General features: G+C 36.8%; 1 protein-coding gene across 1 annotated transcript in view; it reads right to left on the bottom strand.

The window, feature by feature from the left end:
• The window catches only part of MAGI2 (membrane associated guanylate kinase, WW and PDZ domain containing 2), a gene marked incomplete at its 5' end in the record, with an annotated part of 1,082,576 nt that overhangs the window by 474,235 nt on the left and 582,913 nt on the right, over positions 1 to 25,428 (bottom strand). The window contains one exon of the mRNA XM_060156186.1: positions 6,749 to 6,959. Within this exon, the coding sequence (XP_060012169.1) occupies positions 6,749 to 6,959 (211 nt within the window). The remainder of the gene's footprint in view (positions 1 to 6,748; positions 6,960 to 25,428) is intronic.

Genomic DNA, 25,428 nt, shown 5'->3' with positions numbered 1-25,428 from the left:
ACAAACTGAGACCTTTATCTCCTATGTGAGAATAGTAATCACTGATTAAATGACTGTGTTGAATGCCTGGTACTTAGTAGGTATTATATTAAATTGCACATGCATAGAGATGATATAATCACTGGAAACATTTTCTCCTTACAAACCTGAATATCCAAATCACTTTAAAATCAAATTTGAGTATTTTTCTAGAATAAAGTCTTAAAATGGTGATTTATATAATCTACATATGAATATTAGGTCTTAGAGGTTATGAAGAATTAGGTTAATAAAAATGCTATCAAATGAGTAGAGTGTTTATTAGGAGAAAAACAAAATTGTCATATAGATCGTGCCACAGTCTATCCTCCATTCTACTTTTCCATCTACTCTATGTTTGTCCAGTTGGGGCGCAAACTCCATAATGGTTTCCTAGGTATATATACGGCTCGATTCAAACCCAATTTTAAGACAAATCCTCTTTTCCTTTCTCTCTCTCTTTTTTTTCTTTTTTTGTGGTATGCGGGCCTCTCACTGTTGTGGCCTTTCCCGTTGCAGAGCACAGGCTCCGGACGCACAGGCTCAGTGGCCATGGCTCACGGGCCCAGCCGCTCCGCGGCATGTGGGATCTTCCCCGACCGGGGCACGAACCCCGTGTCCCCTGCATCGGCAGGCAGACTCTCAACCACTGCGCCACCAGGGAAGCCCCTCCTTTCTCTTTTCATTGTTTCCTTTTCCTCTCTCCTTCCTACCTTTGTCTTGACACCAAGATCAAAATAATGTTTTCACTACTGCACAAATACTGATGACATTTCATCACCTGAAATCTGATTAGTAGAATGAGAAACTTTTATTATCAAATACACTCCTTTCCTTAGCTCCATTTTCTCTAAAAAACAGTAACAGACTTAAAACAATGACAAACACATTGAATTTAAAAAGTTCTCCAAAAAAGCCAATTCTGAATCTCAGTCTTTATCTGATACACTGTATTTTCATCCTGGGAAATACTAAGAAGAATAATAAGAGATTGAACTCAATAATATCTGATGGCATGAAACATAATAACCTTTTGAACAAGGTAAACAAGGCCCAGGTAAATATTTTAGAGTCCTCTGAGCAATTCAAGATGTATGTGGATGTTAAAGTTCCAACAGTGGTCATGTAGGTTCAGAATCAATAATATCATAGAGATTATTGAGTGTATTTTATGTATTTTTAAAAATTAACATTAGTTTTTAGAGGAATATAGACTGATTCCATTTTATACTATAGTCAATAAAATCCTCAGAATGATTACATTGTTTTCTGGAAGCTTTTGTCTTCCCTCTAGATCATCATTTCAAAAGGAAGAACTATTAAATGCAATGATTGGATACATTTAATGAGCAGCAGAAGCTTTTTTGTTCAAGACTTGCATTGTGCTACTATCTTTTCTATTTATACATTGGTAATCCACAGAAAAAATAACTGTCAGCCTCTACAGTGGGTTATCTGTTTCCTAAATAATATTCCTAAAATTTCATTAAGTATATGAACATATGCGTTTGCCATCATATTGTCTTTCATATGTTCAGAAAACATTTTTAAAAGCAGTTTTATCATAAATATTGTTTTGGATATTATGGTTATTTGTTGCATACTAATGTTTGGTCTAAAACACTTATTTTCTGTTTAGAGATTGCACTAGAATCCTGTGCAGAAGAAAACATATAAAAATATTCACTATATCTACTGTTATTGTAATACAAATTACAGAGAGTAAGTCAAGACAAGATTTCACGACTCATCGGTATGTGCTGAGCCTCGAATGAGAAAGCATTAGGCTTTACCCAAAAAACGCCTTTTCTTTTCAATAAATTTCTCAAATATTTTGTCTTCTTTTAATAAATGAAAGTTCTAAATTTGTTGAAAATGGTAATTGGCGATTTACATAAAACTTAAGGAAATACAGCAACACAAGAAGCAACAGATTGTGTGTCTTATTTAGAATTTAAAAGCAAATTCAGCCTTTACAAAGACTGGGGAAACCATGTATAGTCATGACATTTTTCACAGATGTGATTTTCAGTTTCAAAAGCTTGCTTTGAAAAAATCTATTATTTAAGATGACATAGCATTCACTGCCATTCAGGAAGCTGGTAGTAAACAAATAGGTTCTTGTTGCCGTTTTGTTTTTTGCCAAAGCAATAGCAGTCTCTTGTATGTCACTAACTAAACTGACTCCCAAACAAAGAACTAATTTAATGGGATTCCCAAAGCATGTCGACCCAGAGTAATCCTGTGGCAGCTATTCTCTACGGAACATTCAGCCTCTGCAGAATGAATTTCTGGCTGAGAAACTTATAAAACAAATACTATTTGTACTATAAAACTTTTTTTTCAGCCAATGCCTGTTTATATATTGTGGAGGTAGTATGGGATAATGGCAATGGCTTTGCAGGGTCACAAAGCTATAAGACCTTGGGAATGTTAATTTGTCCAAGGGTGCCTTATATCTCACCTATAAAATGGGGGTACCTCAAATGCTTTACAGGGTGGTTATGATATAATACATGTAAAGTATGCACCATGGCAAATTAGTTAAGAGCAAGGACGCTGGAGCCAGTGTATGTCCCATGAAAACATGAATCTTGTCAGTTTTGTTGACCCCTATATTCCTAGGGTTCAATAAAATAGTTCCTAGCACACAGTATGTGCCCAATAAATATGTGCTGAAAAAATGAAATCAAACATCCTGGCTTTGTCAATTCCTGGTTATATGACCAAGGGCAAGCTACTTACCTCTATAAGCCTCAGCAGCTATCTAAAGTGAGAATTAAATGAGCAAAGTGTAAATGCTTAACATACTAGCTATTACTGTTAAACAAGCTGAACACAGCATGAAAAAAGTAGGCACTCAATATGTGGTAACTATTATTACTAATTTGAATTTAAAATTAATATACTGTCTATTTTAAAAGATAATATTAATGAAAAGATAGTATGAGTTAAGGAAACTACTGGTTTTAAATAATGTTATGTATTTGAAAGCCTTTTTAAAATTGCTAAACATGTGACATTATAAATGCTTTAAAGCATGTTTGGAAGAGTACATTCACCTGCATTTAAAATTCTGTTGTTTAAAAATACTTTCTCAGATATTTACCTTTTCCCATTAAATATCACTGTAAGTGATAAAAGGAATCCGCTTTTATTATTCAGCAAAGGAAGTAGTTTTGAAGAGTGTGGGAAATACAGTTGGCCCACGTGTTCAGTATTGAGAACAATGACAAAAATTCCTCTCATATTCTAAATGCAGCACTTGTAAAGTACTGAGATATAAACTACTTTGCAATACTGAGTAAATCAGTAATTATTTTAAAACATTATTGCATGGAAGACAAAAAAATGAAATTACTTATTACCTTAACTCAAAACCCACCACATATATATATATATACACACACACACACACACACACACATACACACATACATACATGTATGTATGTATGTATACATATGTGTGTGTATTTCAAAAATATATACGTAAATGAACACTTCAGCATAGGTAGAGTTCCCCTCTTCTACTCAGAAATGAGTATATATATATATATATATATATATATATATATATATATATATATATAAATTTTTACACAGAACTGCAGGGTCCTTCTCCTTTATTTCACTTATTTTATATTTTATCATGATATTTGTTCCACTGGAAACAAGATTCAGTACAGTGTAGTAAGGACGTGTTACCTACCAGGGGAGACTTCCATTACTCTAAGCAACTCTCGCAATATTCGTACCAGAGTAGTTTTCACTGGTATCATCAGCTCTCCTTACCTCACAAATCTCTAATTTTCTGTCTCTTCTACCTTTTCTTCTGCTTTACCTTCCTCTTAACTTACTCTACCTTCCCTTTTTATTTTCTTTTTTCACTATGATTTTGCTTCAGGACTGCAAACTTTTATGTTACAAATAATATTTGTTTTTTAAGTTTCTTGGCCAGAAATTCTGGGACATACCATGACTTAGTCCCTAAGAAACTCCTAATGCCCCATCATGGTCCCTCTCCTGTCCCTGCATCCTTCTCTACCAGATTGTTTCCAAGGGACCTTTATAGTATAGAGTTAATTTACATAATAATTCATTATGAATTCCACAGCAAAGATACCCACAGATTAATGACAGTGGGTTGAAATGTTGATTTTGTCAAATGTAGTTAGGAAGGAAAGATGTCCTCCCGAGCAAAGAGTGCCAGCAGTCAGGAGAAAATTAACTGAGGGAAAAGCACAGCAGAGTGAAATGCAGGTCAGTGAGAAAGGAAGAGGCAGCGCAGGTTGTGATGGTGTGAAAATGAGGGACCAGATGAAAAAGACACTGATTCCTCCTTGCTCTGTGACACCTGAGCTTATCACACTGAGTCGTGAGAGTCAAAGTAAACTTTCTGAAGGAAGAAAAGACAGATCTCAGATCTCAAGCTGGTCCTGGTGAAGGGTGGGCCAGGGGATGCCTCCGTTCTGTGAATGACTTCTTTAAGCAGGCATTTGCCACTGCCTCTTACATTGATCACCTTTCCATCACACGCTCACTTCAGCCCTTACTCCAGGCTTCTTCTCTCTCCCTGACCTCTGCATGAGTCTCCCTCAGCATTAGCATTCTCACTGCGAATCAAACTCTCTCTTTTTTTTTTTGTCTTAATTTTTCAGCTCAACATCTCTGCTAATACTACCAGTCTTCTCACTGGTCTTTGCAATGACAGTTCCTATATCTGGAGTGCTCTATCTACCTGTTACCTACTTTTCAAGTCTATGTTATTTTACCTTCCCTAGGATGCTTCCTTTTATTAAGTCTACGCTAAGCGTATCCTTCTCTGAATAGTATCACAAAACTCAAAAATCAATTGTTTACTAATTAACTATTCCTCTTATTCTCTCTTCCCCAACTTGACAATAAATTTAAGAGCAGGAACAAAATCTAATGAATCTTTGGATTCTGACACTGGATGACTGACTAGAATATTAATAAGAGTCATTTTGGTCGATTCTCCCAAGTCCTGACAGAGCCTCATCATTTACTATAACATGAACACAACTTCTGTCTTACGAGAAGTCCTTTTTCTCCACAATCCCAAAATCTGACACAGTTAAAAGGGGAAAGTTTATATTATAATCATAAAAAAGGAGGTTTTTATAATCGCAATTGGAAACACTGTAAGGACACAGTTTTTTCATCAACTTGCCATGCTGGTTTTCTTTTATTACTTCCACATGTCTTACTCCGCCTGTATTATATAATAAAAATGTGTATGTCATCAGTCTCCCTGTTCTGAACATCAGTTGTTCTGAACACCAATGCATGACCTCACATCTAGGGTTTATATTTTGACTTCTGGTCTGCAGTGGCGCTATGCTATGCTTATCAATAACAAAATTATGTTTTTGATATAAACACTTTCGAACATTTAAAAAATTCTATAAGACTTTCTCTTTTCCAATTAATTGATAAAAGATGTCTCTGGGTCATTGATTATAGCAATAAGAAATATGCAAGAGATTCTTATTCTTTTTTTCTTTTTTAAACTTATAAGATTTGTCAAAAGGTGAATGGTGGTAATATATTTTCTGCATTTCTCATCCATGTTGGAGTCAAGCAGAGCACCAAGTAATTACCTGGTTATGTATTTCCTTGGCCACATGTTACAAAGTTTTCATGTGAGAATTAAATATTGGCATGTGGTAACATTCCAATTTCACAATTGAGTTCTGCCCATGGAGATCTAAGTCACAAATCACTCCAGGTTGGGAAAGGGAATCTAGTTTTAATATTTTTCTCAATAGTCAAGAGTTTACATATTTTTATCTACTATCGGCACTGAAAACTTCAGATTCTATTAATTTTTCTCTTTGAGTCTTCTACAACTTTGAGGGAATAAGGGTTGTTGTTCATTTACAATATTTTTAGTTTTTATTCTTTCTAATGAACGTTTTGATTGTCTCATGCACATCAACAATTTAATTTTGAGCTAAGATCAACTTAGGAGTTTTAAAAAGTTGTTCTACTCCTAGAAGGTAAAGAAAAGGAAAGCTAGACAATGTTGTTAATAAAATATATAAAAATTCAGTTTGGGAAAAAAAGTCCCTAAAGAAAGAAAAGATTAGATTGAGTATGTATCACTAGTGAGTTCAGAATTAGCATTTCATTTTCCTTGCCAAGTCATAAAAATGGTAAGCAACAAATAGAATGGAATTTAATAAAAATAAGTATGATGAGCTATACAAACACATGATTTTATTGACACCTGACCTCAGGGTCAAATGCTTAAAACACTCTCATTTGTGACTAGCAAGTATTTTGCTCTCAATAGTTGCATCCTATTAAACCACTGGACATGATGGTTGAGGTTTCCACCAATTTGAATTAAAAGATGGGGATTATCTCATTTGAACTACATGGAGGTCTTGGAAGGGTAGAGTAAGCATTTCCTCATGACAAATTCACTATTTCTAATTCAATAATAACATCACATGGAGATTTGCCTTTTTAGTCATGACTGCAACAAATTTTACAGTGGTATTGTTTAACTCATTCGTTGATTTATAGCTGTAAACTAGGATCTTTAATTGTATTAAGGTGCTATCCCCTTATTCTCTTACAAAGAAGGAAGCTAATATCACAATTGATGAAATTCAATACTTTGACCACATCTCCATTTACAACATCATTTATGTACTACTATGATCTTTGTGGAAATGTTCAGAGAAATGTGTGAAACTCACTCAATGAAGTAGACTTCACCCTTCTCTGTATAGGCCATTTCCCAGTTATCAGGCAATGGGTCTGATTCATCATGCTCTTCAGGTTTAGTTGGTTTTGCATCATCCATCTGTTCCTTCACCTCCTCGGGCTGACTATACACTGGTGCAGGATAAGGCTGGGAGGGTGTCTCCCCTGAGGCACCTGCACTCTTGTCTTCATGTTCACTGGATTCTATGAGAGAACAAGAGCATAGGGTTAGTCACTCGAGCCACTGTAACTTCTGAGTGAGTGCAGACTACGCTCATCAGGGAATGAGCTCTGTGAAGGCTAATAGGAAAAGCACAATTGTAACCAGCTCTGAAAATTATCAGTAGGCCTATTGGAGTTCCCTTTTCACTCATCATTCTCACCGATCCTTCAACGAATTATTGCTGATGACTAACTTGGACGACCATTTCACAATGCAGGTGTGGCAGACAGCGTAATGCTCCCTAAGGATGCCCATGCCCTACGCCCTGGAACATGTGATTTTTACCTTACACGGCAAAAGAAGATTTGCACAACTGATTAAACTAAGGACCTTGCGATTGGGGGATTATCTTCAACTATTCAGGTGGGCTTATTTTAATGACAAGGGTCTTTACAAGTGTAAGAGGAAAGCAGAAGACGAGTGTGAGAGGGAGATGTGACTACTGAAGAATGGCAAACGAGATGCACTGGTGCTGACTTTGAAGACAGAAAGGGACCAAACACAAGCTAAGAAATGGGGGTGGCCTTTAGAAGCTGGCAAGGCAAAAGAATAGATTCTCTTCTAGAGCCTCTAGAAAAGAACAGTTTTTCAGACATCTTGATTTTAGCCCAGTGAGACCCAGGTCAGACTTCTAACCTACAGAGCTGTATGATAAAAAATATGCATTGTTTTAAGCCACTAGGTGTGTGGTAATTTGTTACAGTAGCAATAGAAAACTAATGCAACAGAGCAAAAACTAAAAGAGATACATACCTTAAGAGAAATGATAAAAGGCTTGGAGGACAGACCCAAGGGTACCAACATGCAAATGGTATGAGCTCCAGAATGAGGAAAAGGGCCACATGGAGAAGAAATAACAACTCAATAAAAATAGAATATAAGTTGCCTAAAATGAAGAAACACTTGAGTCTGAAGATTAAAATGGTTCACTGAATCTGAGGCCAAATTAATGAAGTATTTATTTCACCTAAACACATCTAGGTGAAATTTCCAAGCTCCAATGTTAAGAAACAACTTTACCAGCTTCCACATTGAAGAAAAGTACCCACAAAAAAGAGGAACAGAAGATCATCAGACGTTTCATCTATAATACCCTAAGCTCAAAGACAGTAAGGTGACATCTGTAGTAACTTGAGGAAAAGAAAAGTACAGCAACCCAAGAACTTAACTCTACCAAAATATTATTCATCTATCTAGGCAAAAGAAAGTCACTTTTAAACCTGCAGAAGTTCTGAATGAAATCTTACCTTTGGAAAGCTCAGGTTCAGAGAAATTTCCTACAAGGTAAGATGGTGATTGGGAGAGAAATTCAAAGGGGAAATTTAGATTTAAGGTACTCCCTGGTTCATTCAGGGATTCAGCACCACTATATTTAGGTTTTGGTCTCGGGTGTGGCAAGGTAATGGTAAGAAGAAGGAAACCACAGGAAAGATCAAGGGAGCCAAAAGCAGAGGGGGCCTATAACTACTTTAGTTTGGAACTCTGGGAGGAATGTTTCCTGCAGAGTGGCTCCAAATCTCCACTGGGGTGTCAGAGATAAATGGATGAACACATTTGGCAAATACTACTCCCAAGACTTCCCTGTGGCATGCACATCATGCAGAAGTCCAAGTATGCTCTTCTGGAGACTTGGAAAGTAGCTAAGAATAGAGAACTGATCCGCCTGCACTGAGGGTCACTATGGCTTCTTCACAGCAGAAGGCGTGGTGGGGACAGCTTAACCCAGAAACTGGAAGGAGACACTACTGACATACAATGTTAATGTGATGGTGAGGCAGCCTTCTTGGAAATATGAAATTCCACAATTGTTTGGGAACCTAATCCATAGCTATTAACATTAAAAAATATATACAAATACATATATGCTTCGACTCAGTAATCCCAGTTTGAGAATATAACCTCTAGGAATAAAGGTGGTGGTGTATAAAAACACCTATATGATAATATTTACCGTAGCACTGTTTGTAGTAGCAAAGACCTGGAAATGATTTGGATGCCTATCAATGAGGGTATGATTAAACAAATTGTGGTTATCATTATCATGGAAAACTATGTAGTGTAAAGACCTGCTGACCTGGAAAAGGTGTTAATCATTACTATTCAAAGAGTAATCCAAATTGAAGAGTAATACGTGTACACTGTTAATTCTATTTTTTAAAAAAAAGCAAACAGCAAGCTAGATATATGCATATAATTTTGTTTACAACTATATGAACAAAAAAACAAGATGGAAAGATGTACAACAGATGGTTAACTTTGATTAAACAAAAACAGTAAATTTGTATGGGTGTGGGAGTTTTTTTACATATCTTTGCATTAGTTGGCTATTATATTTATAAGTTTAAAAATAATAAAGGTAATTTAAAATGAGTAAATTAAAGTAGAATGTACTTTTTGTCTTAATCAACGGCTTGGATTAATTTTTTTCCCCATATGTGTCAGTCTCAGAGAGCAATATGAAAGCATCTTTAGGAATTAGGACAAGAACACTTTACAAGCTTTTGTTGTTTTGCCCTTAAAAAGAAGATTTTATTAAAATAATATGGTCCTTAGTGATGTAGTCTCCCAGCTGATTCTTCATACAGATTTAACCTTTGTAAGTTGTGCAGGAAAGAAACAGGAAGAGAAGGTACCATTGCTCTTTTTAGATTCTCCTTGCTGTACCTTATTACCGCATGTAATTACCAATACGTGAAGCGTACCGTTCTCAGGTATTTCCAAATGTCGTGTTGCATTTGAAAAGTTAAAAAGCAAGGTCATGATCTGAACACATTCATTTATTCCATATTCACCTAATCAGTATTTATTAAACACTCAATTGGCGTCAGGCACCGAGGACAGAAGAGCAAACAAGAGAGGCATGATCCTTGCTCTCACAGAACTCAAAGTATTTCAAGATGTGTAGTCTTTAAACAATTTTAAGTGCGATGAATACTATCAAAGGGAAAGATGAGATCTTACGCATACACATTCCTCATGAAGAATCAAGGAAAGCCCTTTTTCCAACATGCTATCAAATCTGAGACTAGAAAAAGGAGTCAAGTGACTTCTTTCAGAGGAAAGTAAGGGAGAAAGAAATACATAAAAAAGGAATAGATTAGGCCTTAGAAAGCATGCTCAGAATTTGGGACTGTATCCTGAGAATAACGAGAAGGTACTGATGTGTCTTAATCAAGGGGATGACACAAGTAGGTTTTTATTCTCCGCAAAGACCCTCTTAGCTATTCTGGGGGTTTGAGGGTGTTAAGAGTAGATATTTACAGACCATTGGGGAGTTATTTTTGTGTTTGAGACAGAGACGTTGGTGGCATGGGCATGGCTTCTTTTTATGAACTGAAAAAAAGTGTAGAATACGGATTTGGTATGATATTTTAAAAAAGGTACAGATAAGGACAAATGAGAAGTCATGGTAAACCCAGTGGGGGGCAAAGCAATTCACTGAGCTAGGCACCATGACAGGAGGAGCAGGACTCTGTCAGGAGTGGGAAAGATAATGGCTGTAATTTTAGGCACAACAGATGGAAGTCCATGCCAAACTCACAATGGAGATGTCAAGTCAATGAGTTCTTGGCTGGAGGGAATCAGCTTGAAAGACTACAGCATACGGATAGATTGTATTATAATTTAAGCCACAGGAGTGAATGAAATTGCCTAGAGAGACAGTGCAGCAAGTGGAAACAAGAATACCTAGAGCAGCTGTCTGAGGAACTCCAACATTTAAGTCATAGAGAGAATGACGAGGGAAGAGCAACCAGGGAAGTAACAGAAAAACCAGTTGATCTTTATGTCACAGAAGCCAAGCAAAGGTGTATGAGGAGGAAACACTTAACTGTGGCCAAAACTTCTAAACAGTCCATCAGCAAGATTAGGATGTAAAATCTAATGAAATTCAAGATATGGAGGTCACTGGGGATGTTAGCTACCAGCTGTGGTACTAGTTGCAGTGGAGTGGTGGATGGGAAGGCCAAGCTGGAATGGATTAAATGAATGCATAGAGAGAAAATATAGAATATGCTAACAGATAAAGTCAAAGATTAGCTATGAACAAATACACTTTTTTCTTCATCTAAATAACTATTATATTTTCAAGAGAAATGTGAGACATCTCCTGAAAACAAAAAGTCTAGAGTCTTTGGAGATGTCTATAGTTATATTTATAACTATTGATGTGCTAGAGATTACTGAGCCATGGTCTCCCAGTTTATCTAGCTCATTTATTCATTCATTCCTTTATTCTTATCTAATCAATCGTTACATTAGCAAACATGAATTTATACCTACAATGTGCAAGATACTTGACAAGAGCTTAATGGGGGAGAGAAAAAGAACTTTTTATCAGGCTACTGAGAATTGGGTTGAAATGTAAGTAATAAGGAGCATCCACTTTCTTTATTTGAAGAAAATAAGAGAAAAAAAATGAGTAAGGCAAATGGACAACCACAACTTCCCCACATTTACTATTCATAAAGGCTAATCTAGGGATGCAGTTTATGGTGAGGGTCAAGGGCTTCTGGTAAAATGCAGAATCAAGCTAATATAACCACAGGCAGTACTGAACCACTGCAGGCTTCCCATGCAGGGGTAGAACCTGTTCCCGGAAGAGCCATGCAGGGTATTAAGAGGAAATAAAAAGAGGACTTGAGCCAAGGAGGCCCAGATTATCCTTCAAAGATGTATCACTCAGAGAAGTCACTCTACCTCTTTTGGGCAGAATAAGTCAAGGAGCCAGTGGAGTGAAAATTAAGTACCCTCTTTGACATGCAAGACAACATGGGAGGTGGAGAGGAAGTACTTCCCCCAATGGATAACAATGCAGAGTACTACCACAATGATTTATTGAAGGATACTCAGTGACACAAAAGAGTTGTATACAATTCTCTAGGGAGACGATAAGGCACAGGGAAACAAGAGTACCTAAGGCAGCTGTCTGAGAAACTTCATTACTTAACAGTCAGCAAAGGAAGAAACTGGCATTATACTTGCTATATTATGTACTAGGAAAATGGTAGTAATTAATTAATTAATTGAGCATCTGTTGAGCCCCTGCTAAGTGCCAAGCACTAGGCTAGGCAGTGGGCAGTTAAGGAGACTGTGGGCCAAATGGTAAGTATTAGTTTGCTAGGGCTGTCATAACAAAATAGAACAAAACTGGATGACTTAATAAACATTTATTGTTTTACAGTTCTGGAGACTAGAAACCCTAGAACAAGGGTTCACCAGCAGGGTCAGGCTCCCTCTGAAGATGTTACAGAAGGATCTGTTCCAGACCTCTCTGCTGGCTTATGGTAGTTCCTTGGTTTGTGGCAGCATAACTACAATCTTCATATGGTATTCTCCCTGTATACATGCCTGGGTCCTAATTTCCCCTTTTTAGAAGGAGACTAGTCGTACTGGGTCAGGGGCAGTTAAGGAGACTGTGGGCCAAACTTAATTAGTAGAACTAATTACTACTACTACTTAGTTAAGATAACCTCATCCTATTTCCAAATAAGATCACATTCTGAGATTCTGGTGGTTTGGACTTCAACATATGAATTTTTGGGGGAAACAATTCAACTCATTAAATAGTATATTAGGCAAGTTTATCTTACAATCCACCAAGCCAATATTTACCATGTCTGGGACTATAAATTATCATTTCATGCTACATTACAATCGTTTCCCTGCTTAATAAGGAGAATAGAAATTAACTTCACTACATTTTAGATAACATAATTATGTCTTTCTTCTGTATGTGGCTTAATATTTTTAAAAATCAGATATGTTGGGTATTATATAAGTAACTGAGAAAGTATCCATTAAGAACAGAATGGACTTTTTAAAAAATAGGCTTTATATTTTAGATCAATTTTAAGTTCACAGCAAAATTAAGAGAAAGGTACAGAAATTTCCTATGTACTCCCTGTCCCCACAAATGCATTGTCTCCCCCATTACTAACATCCTCCACCAGTGTGGTGCATTTATTACAATTGATGAACTTACAGTGACACATCATTATCACCCAAATCCATAGTTTACATCAGGGTTCACTCTTGGTGTTGTATGTTTTATGGGTTTCAACAAATGTATAATGACACACATCCACCACTGTAATATACATAGTAGTTTCACTGCTTTAAAAGTCCTCTGTGCTCTGCTTTTCATCCCTCTCTCTCCTCTTAACTCTTGGAAACCACTGATGTTTTTACTGTCTCCATAGTTTTGCCTTTTCCAGAGTGTCATGTAGTATAGAGAGTCTTTTCAGATTTGCTTCTTTCATTTAGTAATACACACTTAAGTTTGCTTTGGCTTCTTTCATTTAGTAATACACATTTAAGTTTGCTTTGGCTTCTTTCATTTAGTAATACACATTTAAGTTTGCTTGATGTCTTTTTTTGCAGGGCTCTCACAGCTGTGGCCTCTCCCGTTGCAGAGCACAGGCTCCGGCCGCGCAGGCTCAGCGGCCATGGCTCACGGGCCCAGCCACTCCGCGGCATGTGGGATCTTCCCGGACTGGGGCACGAACCCGTGTCCCCTGCATCGGCAGGCGGACCCCCAACCACTGTGCCACCAGGGAAGCCCTGCGTGATGTCTTTTAATAGCTTTATAGCTCACTTATTTGCAGCACTGTATAATATTCCATTGTCTGGATGTACCACCAAAACATACTTTTAGTAATTAAGGATAGGAAAGAACAGATTTTACTGACCAGCCAAGGTGCATGTGTAGCCATTCCTGCTAGCACTCCCCTCCCCCCATGGAGTTCAGCTTAAAGTTACATGCATGCAAATGTGCCCTAACACAGATCTCATATATGTCAGATCTGCAGTTTGAGAAACCTTAGACTGTTTAAATTCTGACTAAAGAGAAAGAGCCAAATAACCCCAAGCACGTTTTACTTTTATAGTGGTTTGAAGGTATTTCTTGATTAAGCAGTGGTCATGTAGAACTGCCCTTTTTAACTTTTAAGACACATTTCTCAGCATGGTTTTATTGTTAAATCCAAACATGAATTTTGTGATATGTAAATTAATTTTCCCCCAAGACGCTTGCTGCTTACGTAAAAGACTTTATCAAACACTGGCATGTTTTGAGCATTCCATTTTGCATTTCTCGGTCCCTTAGATGCCTTACAAACCAGAGCAAGGGGTTTATTTTTGCCGTAACAATAGAAACAAAAAATATTTCAATAAAGAAGGAACACCTATTTATAAAGAATGATAATCATAAAGAAAAATTTCCCTTTGACCAGGACTGTTGTATTTCCTAGAAATTTATAGAAACATTGAGAAACAGAATAGGCATTGGTAATATACAGTCTTATAAGCAATGGCCTATAAAAACATGTTTTATGTACACTTTTATTGCTGTGAAGAATTAAGAAATATAGTTTCTTTCATCTTTCCTACCCTAAAGTTTTGTTGGATTCAGCAAATAATTTCCTTCTTCCCATAAGAAATTCAGAAAAACTCAAAGATCTGTATACAGTACAGGGACTGAAAACCATTTAATGGGAAGAGAGGTAAATATATGCATTTTTGCATTTAGTACAGTCTGCATAAATTCTACAGTTCTGGTCCAGTCTCAGGTTTTGATATTACAGTATGTATAGTAGCCATTCCCCTTACTTACATGTTTATTACCCTAGCAGTATCTAACACATTGCCTTTTGGATACAAGACTAAGGATAAATCAGAAATACCATGGTTTTGAATGTCCCTACTGAGTTTTATTAAAGAATAATCAGAAACCAAGATAAAACCATTTCAAGAAGAAGATTGCCTATTTTATACCTTAATCATATTTTCATTTGATACAGTCTATGCTTACAGTTAATGTTCAGCTTTCTGTAATTGCCATCCTTTGAAATGAGGGAAAATAACATCTTAAAGCCAGATAGGAAATTGTTGATTTTACTTCTTTGAACAGTCATAAAATTTGAATTTCCAAAATCTATTTTACCCTGTAAGGGAGCTCTGCAACTTATATTTTTAATGGCTCGGTGACAAATTTTAATAAATCTCATGTCTTTATGTTATTTCTCCTGTCTTCATGTTATTTCTTTAGAAATAAGCATGGCTAGAGAACATTTAACGGGGGAAAAAAAAGATTGAAGAACATATTTATAGCTTATAAGGAAAGAGAATAGGAATAATTTGAGATTAATTTTTTTTTCTTTTTGCTTAGCCATTCTCGATAGCAACAAACATACTCCACAAGAAGCAGTAGAACATAATTGCTAAGGCTGGTGTGAGACTGCCTGGGTTTGAATCTGTCCTTCATGGTGTGCTGTTGGGCAAGTTATTTAACTCACTCTATGCATGCCTCAATTTCCTTAAATGTACAATGGAACAACATTACTTCCCTATAAGGGTTAGATGAGACATGTATACAAATTGCTTAGAACAGTCAACTACCAGAACATAGTAGATATTCAGGAAATGTTATATATTTTTATCAGTGAGTTCTACCACCTAGAACACTAAATAAATTGTGTAGTTAAATCAGCCAAGCAACCTAAATGATTTCTCCCCACTGAAACAAAAAGTATGTGGTCAATTTCAAATGATTTTTAAGATGTTAGGTGTTTTCTCTTAGAGGAAAACATAGGAAGAACACTCTTTGACATAAATCACAGCAAGATCTTTTTTGACCCACCTCCTAGAGTAATGGAGGTAATGGGACCTAATGAAACTTAAATGCTTTTGCACAGCCAAGGAAATTATAACAAAAGACAACCCTCAGAATGGGAGAAAAATATTTGCAAACGAAGCAACAGACAAAGGATAAATCTCCAAAATATATAAACAGCTCATGCAGCTCAATATTAAAAAAAACAACCTAACCAAAAAAATGGGCAGAAGATCTAAATAGGCATCTCTCCAAAGCAGACATACAGATGGCCAAGAGGCACATGAAAAGCTGCTCAACATCACTAATTATTAGAGAAATGCAAATCAAAACTGCAATGAGGTATCACCTCACACTGGTTAGAATGGGCATCATCAGAAAATCTGCAAACAACAAATGCTGGAGAGGGTGTGGAGAAAACAGAACCCTCTTGCACTACTGGTGGGAATGTAAATTGATACAGCCACTATGGGGAACAGTATGGACGTTCCTTAAAAAAACTAAAAATAGAATTACCCTATGACTCCACAATCCCACTACTGGGCATATGCCCAGAGAAAACCATAATTCAAACAGACATATGCACCCCATTGTTCATTGCAGCACTATTTACAACAGTCAGGTCATGCAAGCAACCTAAATGCCCATCGACAGATGAATGGATAAAGAAGATGTGGTACATATATACAATGGAATATTACTCAGCCATAAAAAGGAATGAAATTGGGTCATTTGTAGAGATGTGGATGGACCTACAGTCTGTCATACAGAGTGAAGTAAGCCACAAAGAGAAAAACAAATATCATATATTAACGCATATATGTGGAATCTAGAAAAATGGTACAAATGAACTGGTTTGAAAGGCAGAAATGGAGACACAGATGTAGAGAACAAATGTATGGACACCAAGGGGAGAAAATGGGGCAGGGGTGGTGGTGGTGGGATGAATTGGGAGATTGGGATTGACATGTATACACTAATATGTATAAAATGGATAACTAATAAGAAAAAGAAAGATATTAGGTGTTTTCAAAAAACAGTGCAATTTCTAAAGAAAAAAAAAGGAAACACACAAAGCTAACGTTTCTTCTTTAAAAGGTCTTTGCACAAATTGAGTTTTTCTTCCTCAGTTGAAACATGTTGTGGTGTTAAGTGATTTAAAGGAGGGAAAATAATCCTCAGAAACCACAAATTTTTTCTAAGTTCTGTATGTTTTCCTACAGAGTTCTGCATTTGATTTTGCTGGGTGCCAGGGGCTGCTACTGAGCCATGAACTTGGCATCACTCCGGTACCTTTGAGTGTACTGATTTATATCAGAATCAGAGACATAGCTCCCCGATTTTATATTAGCCCAAAGCTTAGTCTCCTCATATAGCGTCAGGGCAAGTTTGGCTTTTAAGTCTAACAATAGACTGTTCCACACTCTTGTTTCTGCTCATTTGTAGTAGTGACCATGGTGGTGGAAGTGGTGGGGCTTGAAGATTTCCTTTGCTTTCTTGCAAACTCAACAATCTCATCAAAAAGTATGTCTGTTAGGTTGATATAAAGTCTTACTGTATTGTAGTCAGAGGTGGGAAGGAGTGGAGGCTGTCACAGCTGCTGTTTGTTTCACTACTAGAAGCTGAATTTCTTGGAATTTGAACTTTAGGCTCTTGTAAATGAATCAAGCTTGAGTGATTACTTCAGGCTTGATCTTGGACAGGAGAAAAATATCATTCTAACTGATTTTTGATATGGCCATACTATAGATCATATTCTATAGTGAAAATTGAGGATATTCTGCCTTCAGAAAGGAAGCTGTCATGCAGTGGCCACCTGCATTCTATGTAGCCAGTTGACTGGAAGAAGTCAACATCGTAGGTCACTGCTCAAAGAGTGCTCTTATCAATTCTCCTTGCTTCCCCTAACCTTCTCAAATGAGAAGAATTATACTATGGGGGCCAAAATATTTGCATCTTAGTGATTAATGAATATTTGCTCATGACTTAGAAAAAATATAATTACTTTTTTTTTTTTTTTTTTTTTGCGGTACGCGGGCCTCTCGCGGAGCACAGGCTCCGGACGCGCAGGCTCAGCAGCCATGGCTCACGGGCCCAGCCGCTCCGCGGCATGTGGGATCTTCCCGGACCGGGGCACGAACCTGCGTCCCCTGCATCGGCAGGCGGACTCTCAACCACTGCGCCACCAGGGAAGCCCTAATTACTTTTTTTTGATGTAGTAAAACATGCACTTGGACAAAATCCAAAAGTACAAAGAAGAAATACAGCGCAAAGTAGTTTTCCTCCTGCTTCTACTCCCACTGCTCTAGCAATGCAGTTAGCAAAGATGATTATATTTTCTGCTCCTTCTGAGATGTTTCTATGCATGCTGATAACTGACTTGTAGCTGGTATTTTCTGACTCCTTACTTCTCCTAAAGTTTTTCTAAGTTTTTAAAAAATGCACTATGATTTCTTTTTATATACAGTATGCGAATGAGGAGGGGTGGCCCTTAAACACTGTGGAAAATAAAAAATATATATAATTTTTTTTCCTGAGATGTTAACTAATGTTTCCTTTTAATATTTGCGACCATGAAAGAAACACGAGAATTAGGGAAAGTTAGGGTAATGATTAACTATGCTGCTGAGTTTTGAGATGATATATCAATTGGGAGAGCAGGAATTCCCAATCCTGTAAAGAGATTACTTTTTATCTGTAATATTTGTAACGAAATTGGATCTCATCTATTTAGGAGGCTAACCAGGGAAATATGAATTATTAAGAAAGCATAGTCAATACCTCAAGGTTATTTTCATCTATATCTAAAACCCACAATTGGTTACAAGTTCTTTGGAATATTAAAAGAACAATATGAGGAATTATAAGAATAGAAAAATGCAAGGTCTGTGAGTGGAAGATGACAGGAAAGAAATCCTGAGACATAAAAAACTGAACTGGAAAGAATTACTAAAAAGATTAGTAGAAGGAATTATTTTCCATTGACAGGGGAGAAGAAGTGCTGCCTTAATTAGCATATTTTCTTCTATTAATTTTAATAAAAGCAGACTGATACAGAGTGGAGCAAGTCAGAAAGAGAGAAACAAATACCGTATTCTAACGCATATAAATGGAATCTAAAAAAAAAAAAGTGGTACTGATGAACCTAGTTGCAGGGCAGGAATGAAGATGTAGACATAGAGAATGGACTTGAGGACACGGGGTGGGAGGGGGAAGCTGGGGCGAAGTGAGAGTAGCACCGACATATATATACTACCGAATGTAAAATAGCTAGTGGGAAGCCACAGCATAGCACAGGGAGATCAGCTTGGTGCTTTGCGATGAACTAGAGGGGTGGGATAGGGAGTATGGGAGGGAGGCTCAAGAGGGAGGGGATATGGGGACATGTGTATGCATATGGCTGATTCACTTTGGTGTAAAACAGAAACTAACAGTATTGTGAAGGAATTATACTCCAATACAGATCTATTTAAAAAAATAAAAGCAGACTGGAATAATGGCAATAAAATGAACCCTCACATCTTTGAAATTGTATGTGTTATGTGGTTTTCATAATGTAATGAATTCTGAAGATATTTATCATACAGAAACAAGTTCCCCAAATCTTCAACTAACTTTGGGGTGAGAGAAATTGATAACAAGTATTGAAAATATTCAAAGACCAAAGCAAGGTATAAAATGAAATACAGGACACGTATGTACAATAATTCTTAGATCTCGCTTTCAGAATTCTGTAAAAAATCAGGAGATTAGTACTACATGAAACATAACATCACCTTCTGAAGTTTTAGGAACATCAAAGGCGCTGAAAGAGAAAAGGAAGAAGGCTTTATTTAACCTTGATCTTGATCATTCAAGTGCCATTCTTTGGGGCCAAATTGGAGTCAAGGTATTTTTTGATGAGAGTAAGAAGTCAATTAGGAAGTAAAAGATAAAGGTGCTATCCCCTTATCTCTGAGTGCCCAGAGAGACCTTATCCAGAGACCTTCCCTCTTCAGAGCCAAAGACCAGCCCTCAGCCAGAAATAACTTGAGCAATTTTTGTCTGACAATAAAGTAGCTAAGATTTCACACTGAAATTATAATCACATCCATTAGGAGAAATATGTGATAAGAAAATGGGCTACAGGGTGAATATCAGGCCTAGAGAGAATGGATGGCCATGACTAGAAATAAGCTTCAACTCTAACAATGCCTGGAGAACCTGAAGACACAAACATTTCTGTATGTGCTCTACAAACCCCGGTGTGAGCCTGGTTGCTTTTGCTGTGCCTTCTTCCTTCATGTATAAATCTCTCTCTCATATACATCATATAAACACTCAGAGAAGCAGAAAAAAACTCTCCACAAAAGGTTGAATGCAAGATTCCAAAAATGTTGCATCAATCTGAGGGCACAAAGAGGTTCAAATAGTGCTTCGCTTTCAGATTTATCACAAAGTGAGTCTGCCTTCATTTAAAAAGACATCCCTGAGGGTTTCCCTGGTGGCGCAGTGGTTGAGAGTCTGCCTGCCGATGCAGGGGACACGGGTTCATACCCCAGTCCGGGAGGATCCCACATGCCATGGAGCTGCTGGGCCCGTGAGCCATGGCCGCTGAGCCTGTGCATCTGGAGCCTGTGCTCTGCAACGGGAGAGGCCACAGCGGTGAGAGCCCCGTGTACCGCAAAAAAAAAAAAAAAAGAAAGACATCCCTGAAATTAATCATGATTTCATTTTTCCCCCAATGGTATAGTTTCAGTTACTACTAAAGTTCATCGCTACAGACTCTAAGGTGATTACCTTGTTACTCTATAATCACACCTGATGATCCTTTTAAGAAAAGATCAAATGCCCCTCATTTATAAATGGAATATCTAATTTTAGAAGGTTAAGTTAAAATAGCCCCAGAAATTTGCACCTCCAGTGAAGAGATAAAACCAATACTGTTTGGGAACAAGATAATAAAATTAAGCCTCTCCCCTCAAAAAAAAAAAGAGATAAAGATCTGAGTGGATAAACACATCGCAGTCTCTGTGAACCCACACAAAATAAGCAGGGGTTAGGCGCTGGGGTGCTTTCAGAGTGCACCATTATTCACAGGAAAACAGCGAGATTCACTACGGAGGACATAATTCTTTTGACAGTGACAGGACCTCATTCACAGAACCAGGACTGATGGTGCATGCACAGTCAGCGTGCCAAGTGGCACAGGACCTGGATGCGGGTCCCTAATGGTGAACTGAGATCATTGCTGAGGACACTTGGTGATCACATAAGGGACACTCTGTTTGCTCTCTGGGAGACGCAGTTCATTTGCACTAATTGCAGGCTTGGGGGCCTGGAGAAGGCAGCTCTGTGTACACATACTGTATTCCCTTTGTTGGCGAAGGTAGCTCTCACGGGCCCTGTTCCTCCTGGCATTGTGTATGTGTGTGTATTAACAGAGAGACTTAGCTGCCTTTAAAATATATGTGCATTTCTAATTCTTTGCACTAAGCTTACTAATAGCTGGTGAGGGGAAGCTACAATATAATAGTGAATTACTTTCCGGAAAAGTTTAGCAGATAATTCATGAAATAAAAGAAATCCAAGAAAGCCTAATCCAATTACTATGGTTTACAGGATTTGTTTTTGTTCAGAAAAGTTCAGTTGAAAAAAAAAATTTATCTACTGATCTATTAACCACCTATCTATTGGGGTTATTTTCACAGTTAGAGAGATTTAAGAATTCTCATCTCTAAGAATACATCTCTTAAAATAGACTTCTTTCTTTTGTTATCAAACAACTTTTGAAGAAATGTAAGATTAGGAATTTCATATCTTTCAAACTTAGAAACACTGCATGTTGAAAACACTGAATAGTGTAAAATGAGCATGAAATAAATCTAATCATGTTGATATAGTAAAGTTTTGACATTCTCAAGAGGTTTGGTTGATTAAAAAAATAAATATTTACTAAGAAATTAAAATATTTAATGATATATACTAATCACCAAGACAGGTATACAAAAAGGTAGAAATAGTCCTTGTCCTGGTAATGTTTACAATTTATGAGGGGATGACAGACATGCACATTATGAAAAGTTACCTGCAAGGACCAAGCTAACCAATACCTCCTAAATGAATGAGAAGTGTAAGTTGTACTTCAATAATTCAGAAATGAACAGTCTCAACTTTTCACTACGAGAGTAAACAAGTGATTTCCAGAGAATATAAAAATTTTGATTGAATTGCGAATAAAAGAATAGCAGGTTCAAATGTGGAAAAGGCTTGTCAGACAGGTGAAGGTGTTTTATGTGTATGGGAATGTAGACGAGAGAAGAGAGTTGGGGAATAATGGGAACCAAAGATAACAGAGGTGCTGCAGTCAAGTGTGAGAGGACCTGGCGGTTGCCCAAAGAGTTTGAAGCAGTAGAAATAGAAACTCATCCAAGTTTTGAGAAGGATAGTTAACGTGACCAAATGCTGGTTCAAGAACCTTTTAATTGATCGAAGAGTAACAGGGAATTTGACAAGTGGAGCCTGGAGGAATGGAGGTCAGTTAGGGGACTGTGGTCCACAAACAAGGGGATGAGGGAGTGATGTAGGATGGGGCAGTGATATTAGGAAGGAAGAGATAAAAGCTAAAGGTACAGCGATCTTTTATACCGAATAATGTATATCCAGCCTGGGGCGAGAAAAGCATCAAACTCTGAGCTATCTGGGTAAAAAGCAGAATTAGAGAAATCCAGCAAGGGACTCTGTAAATTGGTTTGCTTGTTTGTTTTATGGGAGAAGAGTTTAAGGGGAATGTTGCATTTAAGTTGCTGAAGAAATGCTTGGGGTGGGGGCAGTCCAGTGGGCAGTACTTAGAAATATGGCCCTGGAACACAGGAGAGAATGAAGGTTGCAGGTAAATCTACAGTATTGAAGCCACAAGGCTGGATATCACCTCTAACAAGATAAAGATGTCTGAACATAAGGTGAGGTTGATGTCAAAGGGAAGGTTTCCTGAGCATATGAATTTTAAATATAGTTTAAAGGCAAATTCTCTAAGATGATGTAAGGATATACCATCCTTGCAAGAATTAGATCTAATATCACTTCCATGAACCCCGTGAAGGACAAATATAATGGAATACAACATAGATGAAATACACTGCACTGCAGGATTGTGATTTACCTTACAGAGGTCAGAAGTCTCTTTGTCCTCAGCATAGTTAACAACCCAGGGAAATATGGCGGAAAAGGATGAGTTCAGGTTTTCCTGGGTCTAGATTTCAACTCTGCTACCATTATCTTAGTTAAGTACCTTAAGGTAAATTTCAGCATCTCATTTGTTGAGCAAATATACTGTGATTATGGGACTAGAGATAATATATGTCCTATATGCCTAGCACATTGTATGCATTCATTAAAGGGATGTTGCCATTATTTATTTTATTTTTATTGTAATTTCTGTTATTTACAATGATAAAACTACATTTCTAAGGCTAGAACTACACTAATTTCCATCACCAAAGTGACATATATCAGAGAAAGAAACAGTTCTGTAATGTAATTTTGAGTAAAAAGAGAGAACCTAGAATAAAATATATTCGTTGATAACATTAGTAGAACTTCATGGAGAAATTAACTATTTATAAGTGATCACTGACTTTACATAGATATGGTCTGAAAGAAAAAGAAATACGTAATTCTATAAACTACAATTCAAAGGAGAAAAAGAAAATGAGTAATGGGTAAATTGAGGACTCTAAAACCTTCATTTACATAGAGAAAGTAGTTCATTCTGGTAAAGTATACAAGGAGTTAAAGACCGGTAGGTTTGGTACTTATATACATACAGAATATTATAAAGAACTAGGAATCTTTCATATCCACAGAAGGAAATAAGTTCACTTGCACATGATTTCCAGAAATGAAAGAAATAAGAAGGCTTTGGTAGGTAAAGATTTATAATTCCATGTTTAAAAATGTACAAGTAAAATAGTGGTCCTGTGTCTACAAATTGCTAAGAAATATATTTATGTTTCTATTTGGTGACATAAGACTCAGGAGAGTAAAGCAACTACGATCATGGGTTCTGGATCCAGTTTTCCTGCGTAATATTTCCTATTTCCAGTTACTGGGCAAATTATTTAACTGTAGTGTCCTCATCTGTAAAACAGTACCTAACTAAGAGGTCTGATAGGAGAATTAAATGAACTAATACACATAATGAGGTTAAGGAGTTCCTAGCACATGGTAAGATCCAAAAGAAGTTAATTATTTAATATTGTTTATTGTCATTATCATCAATATTACTTGGAATGGAATGAAATTACCTCAGTCAGCTTTTCTCCCTTTGCAAATGTGCCTCACTATATTATTTATGCTCTAAACGTATGTCTGATATTAATTACTATTACAGGCTCTTACAGGGCAGTGTTAACTAAAATTTAAGCAACAATTTTGTCACTATTGTTTGAAGTGTCCTGTATCCAACAAATGTATATGAGAAGACGACAAACGCAGGACAAAGACCCTGTGCTAGGAAAAATGTGATGAGGTTCAAATGGCGAAGAGTTGGATAAATGTATATGGGGGGGAGCAAAGAAAAAGTTTTATCCTAAAGTTTCTCTTGGATAAACATAAAGAAAAACAATGACATTTCTAAAATGGGACTCGTCAAAAGATTTCTAGTAAGGGATGATGGACCAATTTTCTGGTTTGCGGCTGTTTCCTCCATCTTTTAACACGGGGTGAAGAGATGCCTAATTTTTACATCTCTCATGTCCCATAATAAGAAAGAAAAAGTAGTATAAGAACACTTGCCAAGCCAGGCTCACAAAACCATGTTTGTGGCATCTGTTGACTATCCAGATATCCCAGAGCTGTCCTGCACAGTTGTTCTCTATCATTGTCAGCCTCAGAAGTCCAGAGACAGTCACATGGCTAGGGCTGGTTAAGAAGAGTTCAAACCAGTCCATTTTCCCTGGAGCCTTAAAAACTTCCTAGACATAAAAATACTCCATTCTTCATGCCTAAGGTATGAGTAGAAGGGAATGGAGCTTTCCACATTCACTGTGCCCCCCAGTTAAACAAATTTCTAGTTTAAGAATCTGTTGGTCAAGAATGCTTCATTTGATTTGCTCTATACAGAGTAGAAATGAAATACAAATCAATTATTTGGGCCCAATCAAGGCCATATATTTTATATTTTTAACTATAAGGTGTTAACCAGTAAGAAATTCTATAACTGCTCTTTGACACCCAACTTCTACTTCTTTTGTGATTACTTGCTTCCATTTAGCTGAATTGTTTTTCTTCTCACATAAAATATCAACTAAGAAAACGATGTCCTATCAACTTAACTTAAATCCATTACATGATGAAAAGTAAATATTTTGACAGAGACATTTCAGAATCAAAACAGAGAAGGTATCTAATTGCTTGAAAATTACCAGATCATATTACAGTAAACAAGTTACATTATGCACCCATAGTGATTTTTAGCATTTGTACCCAAATATCAATGACTGCTAGGGTCAGAGAATAAGTTTTTAACCAATATATTAATGGAGGAAGTTACCCTCCTCTGAGTAACCAAGAGGAAACCACTTTTTAAGGTTTTACACCTTGATTGACACATACTGAAATTTGGTCTCCTTATGTTTAATAAAGAACATTTTTACAGGTAGTAAGGAAAAGGAAGGTAAAAAAAAATAGGCTTATGAAGCTTTTCTTTGATAAAAATAATTGGTTATGAAAATTCAAACATTATGTCAGTATAGAAGCAGTACAGTGATAAGTACAGACATCAAAGTAGTTGTAGGAAATAGCTTAAGAATAATATGTATGCAAGGTACATGTGTTAATGTTTTTTCAACAGTTTTAAC

The sequence above is a fragment of the Lagenorhynchus albirostris genome, chromosome 8, assembly GCF_949774975.1.
Source record: "Lagenorhynchus albirostris chromosome 8, mLagAlb1.1, whole genome shotgun sequence".
In the NCBI taxonomy this organism is placed as follows: domain Eukaryota; kingdom Metazoa; phylum Chordata; class Mammalia; order Artiodactyla; family Delphinidae; genus Lagenorhynchus; species Lagenorhynchus albirostris.
Note: the sequence above shows the minus strand (reverse complement) of the source record. Positions and strands in the feature narration are given on the sequence as shown.